Source organism: Monodon monoceros, unplaced genomic scaffold, assembly GCF_005190385.1.
Source record: "Monodon monoceros isolate NGI ecotype Baffin Bay Population unplaced genomic scaffold, NGI_Narwhal_1 Super_Scaffold_2, whole genome shotgun sequence".
Classification (NCBI taxonomy): domain Eukaryota; kingdom Metazoa; phylum Chordata; class Mammalia; order Artiodactyla; family Monodontidae; genus Monodon; species Monodon monoceros.
In genome coordinates, this window is record NW_021703776.1 from 25636589 (window position 1) to 25651381 (window position 14793).

Here is a 14793-nt window from a genome sequence, read left to right on the forward strand (position 1 = left end):
TTTTTTTTTTGCGGTACGCGGGCCTCTCACTGTTGTGGCCTCTCCCGCTGCGGAGCACAGGCTCCGGACGCGCAGGCTCAGCGGCCATGGCTCACGGGCCCAGCCCCTACTGAGTGCTTTAATTAGCTTTCCTTTGGAAGTGTGGCTCAGGTAGACAGGTTCTCTTTTTAGCAGGTGCAAAAGAAAACTGCTTGTGGTGGTACTGTGAGCTGATGCGAGCAGTGACAGTGTGTGGTATGTTGAAAAAAAATCATTCTACTTATAAAGTTATGGAATCGTGAGATAAACTGGGTGACAATGTATAACTGTTATACATGTTTACAGTTATAAATGTATAACTGACGTGCTTAAAAGGTAATGTAAGTGAATACAAATCTGATTTAAGGATTTAAAAACAATTAAGATAAACTCACAACCATCATTTACCTATATACTTATTAGCTGTTAAAACAGTCTTCTCATAGACTTAAAAAAAAAAAAAACAACAACAACAACTAAAAGTGCTTTAAATGAATATCCCTTCTTTCTGTGGATTCCCAGATTGGTAAATTAAAATGACATGTCTTCCCACATCTGACTGTCCATTTTTTTCACATGAAATTTTAAAATATACAAGAGAAGCAAAAAGTACTTAAATCCAAGTTTAAGAATTCCACACATAGACATATGAGGTTATTTTTATTCCAATGGTTAATTCCACGTGCAAGGCATATTTTGGTTTCTCCTGATCATGCTTCTATTTGACACTATACATTTTTTTAAATTGGTAGATGTGATTCACAGTTCTGTGTGCTAACACACAACACTGCACGTATGTTATCTCCCCAAATTAAACCTCATGGTATTTTAAGTCCTAATTTCTTCCCAGGGAAATTTCTAATTTTAACTCTAAAATATATACATATGCATATACACACACACACACACACACACATCTACTTGTATATATACAGATATACACACAAATAAAATTTTCCAATGTTAAGAAATATTAAAACATTATTTCAATTATCTACATGAATATCTGTTGTTACGTTTCCCTCCTAGACTAAGACAGATCTACAATAAGTTGTATAAAATGACCAAGTAAATTACATTATCAATAGTATAGACTGTTATTAGACCAAAACATTATTTTGCTATGTGATTAGATCAATTTTTATAATTTAATAAAAGAGTAATCTCAGAGTCATGCCACAACTCCGTGTAGTGAAAATGCCACTGAATTTACTTTCAAATCATATTAACATTATGTAAATATGGGGGGGTTATGTAACTCAGACATAATAAGGCAAGAAAATATTAATATATATATTAGATTTTGGAGCATGTATTTTCTGCTAGAGCAATGCTTGTTTGAATATAAGATTGAGTCGTTTGTTTCACAAATTTTTCTTGTTTCTTTTGTTCACGAGCAAGTCAAGGAGGGAACTTTTAAAAGAAGATGCAGAAAACAAACAATGAAAAGGGTATTTTTATTTAGTACTTCAGCAACCACTATCTGACCCCAACCTTAATAAGCATATCATTTCAGTTCCCTGAGCCCATTTTCTTCATCTTTAAAGTAGGAGTTTTGAGAAGTAGCCTTTATTCATGAGTTTCATGGAGCTGGATCAGAGGCAGGCCCAAGAATAAGAGAGGCTGCCAAATGGGCAGCTTCCAGCCCTTAGTCACACAGATGAAGTTGGCCTCAGCCAGCACACTTCCACATTTATCAGCTTTCTACACTTGGTGTCTATATTCAACATCATTGGAAGGAACAGTTGATAATATTTTAAGCTTTAAAACCACTGGATTATTAATACCTTTGGGAAAGACAATCCTCAATGGGTCTCTCCTATACCTACACATCTTACGGGGTTTGCGAACAATGCAAGACCTTTACTGCTCTTCACCTTGGCCATTTCTCAAGCTTCTGTGTGGAATAGGCAACAACCTTAGGGATGAGGCCATGTCTCCCTCTGGGACAAAGAGCAGACTAACTTACTGCTTGCTATAAAAGAGGTGGATTCCACAAGCTCAGTGCTCCTCACCTGTGACTCAAACCTACGTGTGCAGCATCAATCTAGGCCCATGTCTCATGTGACCCACATGAGAGTGGGGGACAAGGGGAACTGATACAAATATGCTGATGTTCATGCTGCCTCCTGTGGTGTGAGTAATAAAGTTCTTTGCATCCAACCCAGGAATCTCATGTCTACTATTGGCATCCATGAAACTGTAACAAGTTAATTTATTAGTTTATAAGTAGAATAAGGTAAAGCCAAATCCTGGGACGGACAATACCCCATTACTAGACTCTTGCTAAGGTGTTCATGGATATTTAATATCTTTAAATATTAAAACTAGACTAATAAAAATAGTAAGGTGCTGACACTCTGAACTAGATATATAACTAACAGTACAAATCAAAGAATCTAGAAAAGAAAACTGTCTTAATGGAAATTTATTACATGAAGAAAGTGGCAATAAAAACCAGAGGGAAAATGATGTATTACTTAATAAATAACATGGAGATAAGTGGCTATACGTTTTGAATATATAAAGTTAGGCCCTTCACCTCACATCATACCAAAAAAAAATCAATTACAGATAAATAAGTGATCGGGAGTGAAAAATAAAACTACAGATGTTTAGGAGTAAATGTGGAAGGCTATTTTTATAATAAAAACGTGAAAAGGCCTTCTTTAGCAAAATAAGCAATCAAGGAAACATTGGACGATTTGATTGCATAGAAGTTTTTTTAAAAACCTCATGTACAGAAGAAAATTTCATAAAGAAAGTTAAAAACAAGTGATCAACAGGGAAAATCATTTCAAGATAAGATGACAAAGAATTAAATTCTCTAAAATACTTTAAGAAATATACAACATATGCACACGAAAATATGGCCAATGCGTACAAATGGGCAACTTAAAAAAACAGGAGAAATACAAGTAGTTGATAAGCTCTTGATTTTGATAAATATATAATGTTTACTCTCAAAGTAGGCAGGGAAATTTACTATTATGCAACAATACTATTTAACTTCTGACTCTTGAAACTGATAAATATGAACTACTATCCAGTGTGGGAAACTAGAGACACTAATAGTTTGTTGGCAGGACTATAATTACTACCCTTTAAAAAAAAAGTAATATGGAAACTCTGTCAAACATGATTTGTCTTAACCTTGCCCACCCATTTGAAGGAATTTATCTAACATATCAAGATACAATGGAAAAATATATGTGTTGATGTTTTACTGTAACCTTGTTTGTACAGCAACAGGAACTCGAAATATCTTCAACATCTCAGTTTTCATGAGGAGAATGTGTATCACTATTGAGATACTGCACAGCTATTTCCCTCATAAGTAGAATGAGGCAAGTCAGTGAAAATTCACTTGTCCAATGCATAAAATTTTGTGGAAAAGAAAAGAATTCAATGAAAATTAGTAAGAAAACGTGTTCATTTCAAAATGAATACATTATTTTTAAAAACAACTAGCCCATAAGACTTTTTGAAAAATCTCAAATCCTTTCCTTTACATTTCACTGTTGGTATAACCATTATAGAAATAAACAAAAAGCAAAAAAAAAAAAAAGACATCTAAATAGATACTAAAGCATTAACATGAAGCGCAAGGGCAAGAGGAAGCTATTCATGTTTCTTCAGACACTTTGGTACTCTACAGATTGTTATAAGGAATACTGCTTTTGTAATACAAATTATTAGAACAGAATTTTAAAAGAAAATAAGTTGCCAACAAGAGAAGAAAGGAAGAAAGCAGGGGATGGACCAGATGACATATTCAAATTCTAACACTCTGTATTGCTGAGACTTCTGAAAAGAAGTGACCCAAAAACTGATGATATTCACCCAAAGCCACAGGGAGAATAGAAACACACCCAAAAGTTCTGAAAAGAAAAAACAGAGGAAACATTTGGAAACAGAGGAGCTAGTAGAAAAGAGAAGAGATCCTGACCTAAAGGTTGGTATGGCCACAGTACACCAATCAATAGTACAGATACCTCTTACTGATGATTAGCAGGGCCTAGAACATTGATCTTCAGGCCAGGCTGGGTCAGGCCAGGCATCGGTATTTTACTTCCAGAAGATGAAAGCCCTGAGAGCTATCTGCTCAGTAGAGCACGCAAAGAGAACCAGCTATCTTGTGTCACATGAGGAAATGAAGCTCTGGAAGAGCTAATCAGAGTACAGCAAATATAGTAATAGTCATGGGGGTTTTTTTGTATAAAGAGAAAGAAATATATCCCGCACAGCAATATACCGCAGTACGTGCATACGCAACTGCAAAGTGACATGTGAAGAGGCCGTCGTAGCCTCGATATTTACGGAAGAAAAGCCTTACACAGTAGTAACCAACATAAAATTATCAGTGAGATACTTTACAGTTTTCATGCTAAGTTTTTGAAATCCAGTGTGTTTTTCACACTTTCAGTAATTTTAATTTGAGCCAGCCACGGTGCTCATTAGCTACGTTTGTCCAGTGACTATCTTATCAGACAAAGCATCCCTAGAACAACAGTAGCATGTATGCAAAGTTGGTCAAAATAAAAACTGATAAAACTACTGTGGAGGACCAGTTTAAGATAAATATAACCTATGTTTCATCATTCAGCCATATGCTTTCACCTAAATAAATGTTGACCAGTTGGTAGGCTTATCTGGAAAAAAAAAGGATGATGCTGGCCTCTACGTTTCTGAAGCTCTCCATCTGCATGTGATTCTAAATTCAGCCATGTAACACAGCCACCATTATTCTGTGGGCCCCGAATGTTACCTGGTTTTGATGCACATATTAGCAAATTTGTTGATATTAAAGTCCTAGTAATTACCATTGACACAACTTATAGGTAAGCGAGGACAGAAGAAGTGACATTTGTTATCCAGTTCGCCAGGTTACTTAAACATGGTCCAGGAGATAGAGCACTGACTCAAGCCTCTGAATGATACCTCTGTGGCTTGGTAACTACCTCTCTGATACTCTTTTCCTGATCTCTAGAGCGGCTGTAAAACCTACCCCACACAGTTGTTGTGAAAAAACGACTGACACAATGCCTTCCACATAGGCCTAGTCAAATACCAGTTTACTTTTTCCCACAATGTCTGCACAATGTTTTGTCCGGATCGTAATTAGAATCATCTTTTTACATTTAATATTTAAATAAAAGTTCTGGTAATCAAAGAAATACAAACCAAAGGAACCATATTATAGCACTTTTACACTTCCAAATTAACCAATTTCATTTTAAATAATATCCAAATTTGGAGAGTCTGCATTAAGAAAGGAATCACGTATGCTAGTGGCAATGTCAATGACTATCACATCTCCAAAGAGAATTTGATACTTCAGGGTCCTTGTTCTTTGATTCAGTAACCTTAGTAGTAAGCTTTCCTTGGGAAACAGTTAAAACTATCAATATTTACATCCAAGAATGTTCATCTTATTTATAGTGAAAAAATGAAGACATCCTAAATCCCTAATGCCAGGAGAATGTGTATGAAAAAGCATACAATTGAATAATATGTAATCATATTGAATTGAATAATATCATATCATATTTTCAATCATATTGAAAAAACATAGAATTGAATAATATGTAATCATTTTATATAGTATTTAAGAAATGTTTAATCACATGGTAAAATGGCATATAATCATGTTACTACTGGGATATAGAACTACCACATAGAGTAGAATATTAAATACATAAAAATGCACAGAAAAAAAGACTAATGAAGAAACCACTTTTTGAAAAAATTTGTTTAAACAAAATATCTCTATTTTAAACCCACATTTGGATTTTTGTTCAACTAAATATCACTTAATAAAAAGTTAACATCAAATTTCTCCTAAAGATTAATAAGTAAAAATTTTGTTTCTACCAACTTATCAATTTTCTTATGTCAGTCAAAAAGCGTCATCAGGTGTCCCTCTGCCACGCATGCCAGAAATTTTTAAACAGAATGTAGATCTCCATCATGGAATTCTTTAAAAATGGATTATTGGTAGAATTATTTTCTCCTTATTGATTTTTGATCACTCTGTCTTTAATTGCTCATATATGTGTGCATGCGTACTCTTAAATGCTTGTTTGTAACAGATATATTTCTTCAAGTATTAAGTAATGGTTTTTAAAGTTAAAGCAAGATATTATGTGTTTACTGAACTAAGAAATGCAGCACATCCCCAGCAGGCCTTCCTTAAGGGTATGAGAGAAAATGCAAAAGCCACCTTGACTAGAGAGTAAAGATCTGAAGGGAACTCAGTTACACCACTGGGTCTTAACTGGCTCAAAAGGCCCATTTGTTGCCTGGTGACAAATATATGCTAGCTATTCCAACATCATTTAGGCCATGAATAATTATCTTACTAAGGAAGCAGAACTATGACTCTAGGGCTTCCTGAAGCATGAGGAAACATAATTTTCAATCATACTTTCATAGCAAAAATTTACTTTCCAAAAGGGTAGTACAAACAATAAAACAAATACCCAGGATGAGTCATTTTGACTCCTTTTTGTACTTGAATTGAGTCAGAATGATTAAAATTCACTAGGTAAACTGACTGCCAATTTAGGCTGCTCTTCTCAGCACGCCTCCAAATTCTTTAAGACTAGAAAGCCTTGCAATCACGTTTAAAACTCCTTCAAAGACAAAATATTTCCTGATTTGGCAGAAATTAAAGCCTAAAAAAAAATGTTCCTTGCTATCAGAGGTTAATGGATTAGAGTACCATTTATACAAACTGGGCATAAAACAGTTAAACCGTAAGGCTTAGGCTGAAGCCTGGCGACACCCCAGGGCCCTGCAGGCAGTCTTGGCACTCTTCAGGTGCTGTGGGAGATGCTGAGTAGGAGATACAGGAAGCAACCTTAGAGACAGGTGTGTTTAATGAATGGGCGGGGGAAGGAGGATAGTGCCTATAGCTCCCAACCCATGACAAACTAGGACCAGCTCTTCTCACCCCCAGAACAGGACAGAAAAAGGGGAGGGAAGAGAGACACCAGCAGGAAAAGACATCCTGCCTCACAGTGATGAGAGTAGTAGAAGCAGAGGCTTATAATAGAGTTACATGTGCTTTATTAGAAAAATAAATGGAAATACATAGTTGAATCCTTTCTTGAGGAACACCATTACTCTGCATTACAGGCGAAAGTCTGAGTATTTTCAGAATGTGCTCTTTTCAACTGGAATGAAATTACAGTGCCAGCGCAGCAGAAAATCTTGGATCACAAGAAAAATAACATAAGCAGAACAAAGAAATCATGGAAATAAAACAAGGATGAAGGAGGAAATACTTTCTAACCACTCAAAATGAGGAGAGATCAGTAAGTAGTATAAACACTGGGACAGCGCCACAAGTTAAGCATATACACCAAATTCACAATTACCTGGATATACATGGACATGTACGCGCGCGCACACACACACGCAAACACAGAGTGGCTTTTGCTTCAACGAATCCCTTCTGCCAGTCCTCTAAAGTCTTCTAGGTAAAATAGTAGGAACTACGGTGACAGGGATTAACTCCACTGACCTTCATTCACTCCCTTGATGCCAGGTCAGCTAATGGACTTTATTTACCTAGAGAGCAGAGGGCATTAAGGCCTTAGACCAGCTAAAAACTTCACTGTGATTAACATAGTCAAGTGGAACCAAGAACATGAGTTGACTGCTTCTGTTACATCAAATTTTTTTCTCCTCTGAAACACGATCTTCCAGATTCAAAGAAATGACCACAGAAAAAAACAATCTGAACAATGACAGATCATCTAAATCCCACTGATCATACTTAAAATAAGACTTCCCCTAAACCATTTGAAAACTTAAAACCACTTATATTTTCAAACTATTTAAATTCCACACACATCCTAGATAATTCTCTGCTTGATTCAAGGAATCTCCTTTCCAAATTACTACTTCTGAAATATAATTTACCAACACACAGAAAATCAAAGATTTTCTTGAACGTTTACTGTCCCTCTGCCCAAGGACTCTCATTTCACACCTTGAAACACTGACAGAATTCTAATAATCCTTATGGCCCATATGTGTACATATACATACATGTATACACACACACACACACACACACACACACACACACACACGTTATAGCCCTTTTTTCAGTGTGCACAAAATGCACTTTAAATGCAGACATTACGGTTTTGTTTTTAGCGGTGCAGTTTGTTTTCTAACTATTTAAACTAACTGCATGGTGTTGATACCACAGTCTCCTCATTAAAGGGTACAATTTTTAGAATCTATGAAATTAATACAACTGTCCTAGGAAAACCGAAATTTCCCTCTTCATAATTACACAACAGAAAACAACTCCTTTAAAAATACGGAAGACACTTAAGGTTGTTTTGCTTTTACAATGAATCCTGAATACTGTAAGTAATAATTACAGTTGTTACCACTCATGAAGTGCTGAGAGAAACCAAATTTTATCTACTTTTCAAATGGGTTGTGGTTAACATTATTCATCACAGAGAGGATAAGAATCAGCTTAAGTCTATAGGGACAACACTTTCATACGGTGTTAAACATGTCAAAGCAACCGAATATCTTTCAAAAGTAAAAAAATAAAAATATTTTATAACTTATTATTTTTTTTTAATTTAACTCAAAAAAACCACCAAGAATCTCAAAGCTTCTTTTGTATAATTGCTAAAACTCTGTTCCGTTTTTTTTCCAACCCAATGAATTACAAAATCAAGGAGAGGAGAATAAAATAACCCTTAAGTATTTTTGATGTGTATAAAAACAATGAACAATGATCTAAATTCAATCCCAAAATGTTCACTAAAACATCACTGTTACTTATCTAAGACAGCAGCATCATTCAACTTCTCAGTCTCTCAATATCCAAATATTCTAATAGCCCTAACACAGGACTAATGCTTATAGATTCATTCTTCTATAACTGTATTAGGTAGAAAATTGTCATCTGCTTTTCAGTCATTTACACTGTATAAAAAGTGTTTTGGTCACCCCATTAAAAAAAAATCCTTCACATTAGTCACTGAAATCCATATAACTTCTTTTTCTTTCCACAGCTCCTAATAAAGTGCTCTATTATATTTATGCCAGATAACAGTTCAAACAGAATTATAAAAAGTCTAGACATTATATATTTGAACCAATATTTTCTAGCAGACAATATTATTAACTTACTCAAAGCTCTTAACTTTTGTAAGATAACAGATCTCACATCAAGCTTCTTTTTTTAAGGTATGAAAGAGACTGGAAGGATTAGAGATACTGGGAATAGGAAATTACAACTCTTATTTGGTGTTTTTAGGTGAAAATCAAATAGTGCTCTGAAGCTATAGGTTGTTAATTCATATAAAGGATGGGATAATTGTTATTTTAAGTTGTCAGCTTATTTCATCATCTTACTTCTGGTACTTTAAGCCAGAAAAATCTAAATTATGTTAACTTTTAATAAGAAAGTAAGCCTATAATAAGTAATTGAAACTTCTTCAAACATACCAGTATCAATTTTTCTTTATTAAAAATGTATTTTTTGCTCAGAAACTTGGCCACCAAAATATTTCAGAATAAACACGATATACTCACATTCATATGTGATACAAATACTGCTTACCTCAGTCAAGTGTGGTGTAGGGTTAAATCCACAGAGATTACACACTTCTTTCTTGCATTCAGTGCAAGTATTGAAGTTAGGAGGATCCTTAGAACCTATGTTGAGTTTAGTTTTGCAGAGAGGACAGGCTGATTCTGGTTTGGGGATTTCCTCCAGTTTGGGGGGAAGAACAGCCTTTTGAGGCTCGGCTGTTGCAGGTTTGCTGTCCTTAGTAGGCAGAGGCTTCTTTTCTGTTTCTGTTCTTTTTACTGTTGAAACTTGTTCAGCTTTGGGCTCTAATTTTTCAGCTACTACAGCTTTGGTTTCCTTTTTCACAGGGATAACCTTTGCAGGTGCAGGCGGTGCTGTGGATTTGGGTGGCCCCTGAGAAGTAGGTGGCTGTGAAGGAGGGACTTGTTTTGTCGGGGCCACTGGCCCACCCTGTGAATGAGACCCAGGCTGGCCTGCTGTGGAGATTAGATTTGATGCCTGGCTGAAAATGGATGCTCCAAACCCAAAGAGTTTCCCAGTCACTGTTTCTTGAGGAGTTGTGGGCTGTGATTTAGGGACATCAGAAATACTTCCCAGATTCAGACTAAAACGTCTCGACTGCTCCTGAGGTTTCGGGGGCTGTGGAGATGGGGGGGCAGTTTGGCCAGTGGAAGGTCGTGGACCTTGGGGTGTTGGTGCCCCTTTTGGCATAGGCTTGGCATCTGGCTTAGGACTCATTCTGGTTTGTGCTTTCTTGGGTTCGTCCCTCTTCTGAATTGAATCAACTTGTTTTTGACCTTTGCTCTCTGAACTAGGCCCAGGATGTGAAATAAGTTTTGAATCTGATGCAGGTCGAGGTATGACTTTAGAATCGAATGGGGTGACTTTTTCTCCTGTTGGTGGAAAACTCTGTGAGGGTTTGGCAGAGTCTGGTTTTAGAGTAGGAGTTGCTTTCTCTTGATCCTGTGATGGTACTTTGGAGCTTGGAACATCCGGTTTTGCTGCTGTTGACAATGAAGACACAACGTCTGTGGCTGGCTTTTCTGTCTTGGGCTGCTTTGGTTTATCATCAGCCACGGAGACCTTGGCCTGTTCAGATGGGACGGAAGGCTCTTTGGGAGGGGCCGGCTTGGAGGAGGACTCTGCCACAGGAGGCTGCTGGGCTGTGACTGGGAGGGAGCCATGAAGGGTTGGCTGTTTCACTAGTGGTGGGGGCTTTTTAGACTCAGGTGCCTTTGAGACATCCTGTTTGGGTGTAGTATCTTTCTTTGGAGAAATCTGCTGTGACTGTGGGGTTGGCTTGCTCACTGCTGATGTAGGAACAGGGGCGGTCTTCGGTTTGGGCTGGGGTGATGATGGAACTGGAGCCAGGTCACCTCCCAGAGCTCTCTGCATCTGACAGTTTAAACAGAGCCACTCTTTTATCTAGAAATAATATAAATAATATAAAACAATAGTCAGTGAGATAATAACAATGTAGAAACAAAAACATTTCTTAAACTGCATGGTACCTTTTGAAACTATGTCTCTTATTATGCAAAACATAAAATATATATCAAATAATTTTACTTAATTTCTATTAAAATATTAAAATGTTAGGTACATTACAATATAACTAATGAACCTCTGAGCCTTAAGCTCTGAAAACAAAATAAAAATCAGCACAGAATTGTATTTTTCTTCTAATGTTAGTTTTGTTATTCTTTGCCTTTGTAAAACAAAATACTCAGTTTGATTACTCCTAGAAATAGAAAACCATGTATGATAAAGAAAATTAATTATAACATATTAGATTCTAGAATCACTTATGTTAGATATTTTCTCTATTGATGGCTCATAAACAATTTTTAGTTATATAACCCAGAGTATGCTTGTTAAATTATTAACACATTGCTACCTTCTTAAATTAGCAAGAGCATCACTTCCCCCTCCAAGGTGATATAATCAAATGTGAGAAAACAAAAAACTTGTATTAGCCACTGTAGGTTAGAAAGAGAACATTCTCTGTTAAGAAAATAAATGAAAAATAATGGCACACCCTCAAATTATCATAGATAGCATCATCTAACACAGAAAACATTGCTTCCATTTCCTTTTCATTACTGGAAAGAGCAATATAAGTATGCAATATACTTATACGACTGGTGAGATATATATGTGAGATACACATCGTATATGCATCATGTATAGGCGTAAATGCATCTGTTCTTTTCATATCACCTTCATTGTTAAAAGGAGATGTTGAATTTGGTACTACCATATTTTAGAAGATATTTCAAAAGTACCTATGTTTAAAATTTACCTTTTCTTATTCCAAAATAATGTATGCTCATTATACAAAACTTTAAATATTACGAAAGTAATTTTGAAGGGCAAATTCATGATCTAATCTTTAACTCCCAAAGTAACCAATGTTACCAGTTTAGCACTGAAGTTCTTTGTTCAGAAATCTACACAGTGAAAAACTAAATATATGGAGCATAAGTACGAGAAAAGTTTTCTACAGTACAAAATTGTAAAGTATTAGGCTGGCAAACAACATACTCTCTATTTGAAACAATTCCCTTTTGAAAAGAAACCAAACTAGTCATTTCTAAACTTTTAAAAACTTTTTTCACTTGACATTTTATGCTGTTAAACTTTAATGAAAAAAAAAACTCTACTGTACCTTTTTCTTAATCATTAAAATGGCTTTAAAAAAAAAAAGACAGTGAAATTATTTAAACTCAGGTACCAGTATAACAGGGCTTATTTTGCAATCTCATGGAAAGCAAACTTTTGTGTTTTTAGAAGGTTGAAGGAACATTTTAAACTCTGACAAGTTATATTTCTGTTTAAAAATGTGAATCAAAAAGCAAAATGAAAACATTTGTTACATATGGGTGGGAGGTACTTGGGTGTTCATTACATTTGTTTTCAACATGAGTATTGAGTACTTATGTATTTGCTATATTGTCTTTACCTTTCTGTATGTTTGAGGCATTTCACTAATAAATAACTCTTTAAACATAAAGATATTTGAATCCCAAAACATAATCAAGCAACTGTTACCTATGTAAGTAACACGACTAAAGGTGAGCTTGAATGTAAGGAAATTCACTCCACTTTGTGCCCTTCTTGATGGAAGGAAATTTCTCCATAAACGTGCCCCTACACATTCAGCCATCTCCCTCCCCTACTGCCAATGTCAATTCTGCTACTCTACTATTTATTTTTTCTCATTTGTTTTCTTCCACAGTCTTAAATGATACCATGTGACCTGATAATCATGCAGCCAGACAAGATGAAAGAAAATATAATTAAAAGCATAATTCTTTACTTATATTTTATCAATGATTTTTTTCTATAAATTATTATGAGAGCTATACCCAGATTAACCACTTTAAACTACAAACTTCTAGGGCTAGTGTCTGTCATTGTATTAATTGCTCTTATTCTTTCTAACAAATGGCAGAGCCAAAGAAGACGCAAAAGGTATTCATCTGTTTCTTTCTTTATTCAAACATTTATTGAGCAACTTCTACTTAGCACATACCACTGAACAAAAGAGACAAAAATCTCTGTCCTCATGGAGACTATATTATAGAAGAATCAGGTAAGAAACAGGTTAAAGCATAATATAATTTCAAGATAATCACAGATATATAATAAGTATCTGATGGTGGTGATACTGTGATGAGTCCATTTATCCTTTCTTCCTGCAAGTTCTCCCTCAAACAAGCCCCCCCCCCCCCGGCCAATTTCTTTGGAGGCATTTGGTCTTATCAGCAAAATTTTAAGTCTCTTTGCCATGGGAACATTGGAGCGTCATGCATAGCTGGCCAGTAGGCTTTTACTCCATCTTTGGACCACTGCAAAATTAGAACACTATCACAGCATATCTAATGTATGATTTACTTCAATAGTGGGTCACACATACTATACTGTCCTCAATCCAAAATCAAATGTTTCCTTGTAGTTAATAAATGTATGTGACTATGTCTCCCAATAAGCAGACAAGGGAGAGTTAGGAAAAGAGGGGTGGATAACACAGGTCACTGCTTCTTCACAGGGATACAATTCTACTTTTCTCTTAATATACGCTTTTTTCGAACATCTTTTGTCCTTCTCGTGACCCCATTTTCTTCACTTTGATAAGCAACATATAAAAGACATCTGATCCCTCAATGTTCCTCCTCACTGTGAGAATACAGGTTAAAATCATTGTCTGTAGCTTTCACAATATGAAAAGCATTTTATCCTCTCAGGATTTTTCAGAAAGAGCCTCTTTTTTATTTAATTCTGGCCAAATCTGTTGAAAACAGAAATGAGTTTTATCTCAGAACTTAATCTACTACTGAACACAGCAGCATTTCCAAGTCCCTGATTGAGCTGAAAACAAAAACAAAAAAATCTTTCCTATACATTAATAAAATGAAAAACTCCATAGCCCACCCTGACATTAATATCATGAACCACCATCTACTTTTTCACAATGCACTGAGGGAGAGTTAAGGAGTAGTAATAGCACCTTTGCCCTCTCACTCACCTGAGTTAAAAATCCCATTATACCTTTACTGCATTTTCAGTTATTTCTAAAGTGTGTCTGCATTGCTTGTGAAAGGTAATTCCCCATTCATTCGTTCACATTTCCAAAGCCACTGTCCCTCGTTTGGCCCTTGTCATTTCTCAAATACTTCATACCTCCACCAAATATAACCTGTTTAAAACAAACCACCACAGAAGGGGTTGACTCTACTTCTCTTCAAACCTCAACGCCTCTCCAATAACTGTGAAATAAAGTTAATTTTTGCAAGAAATTCAAAATATATAATTTTGCTCCTGTTCTCATGTTAGCACTTACATAATTCTGCTACCTCCAGGGCTGTATTTCCCAAAAGACTGTAAGCAACAAATGATAAAGACTTCCTGGTATAGTCTGACATAATTCTGCTACCTCCAGGGCTATAATTCCCAAAAGACTGTAAGCAACAAATGATAAAGACTTCCTGGTACGGTCTGACCCTTTAATAATTATAGATGTTCACGAATATTTTTTGAGCTGGTTTCAATTAAATAAACTAATTTAAAATGTTTATGCTCTTCAAGCTACAACATTTCTGTGTGTACTCTGTTAATCGCCACTGTCTACCTTGCCTAAATGACAGGCTTCTACCTTCATTTTCTGGTTGCAAGCCATTCTCCCTATACTATACTTTTGC

At 35.7% G+C, this 14793-nt stretch overlaps 1 protein-coding gene across 1 annotated transcript in view; it reads right to left on the bottom strand.

Annotated features, from left to right (window-relative positions):
* PCLO (piccolo presynaptic cytomatrix protein) overlaps positions 1-14793 on the bottom strand; it is a 364389-nt gene that overhangs the window by 327587 nt on the left and 22009 nt on the right. The window contains 1 exon segment of the mRNA XM_029232881.1: positions 9623-11017. Within this exon segment, the coding sequence (XP_029088714.1) occupies positions 9623-11017 (1395 nt within the window).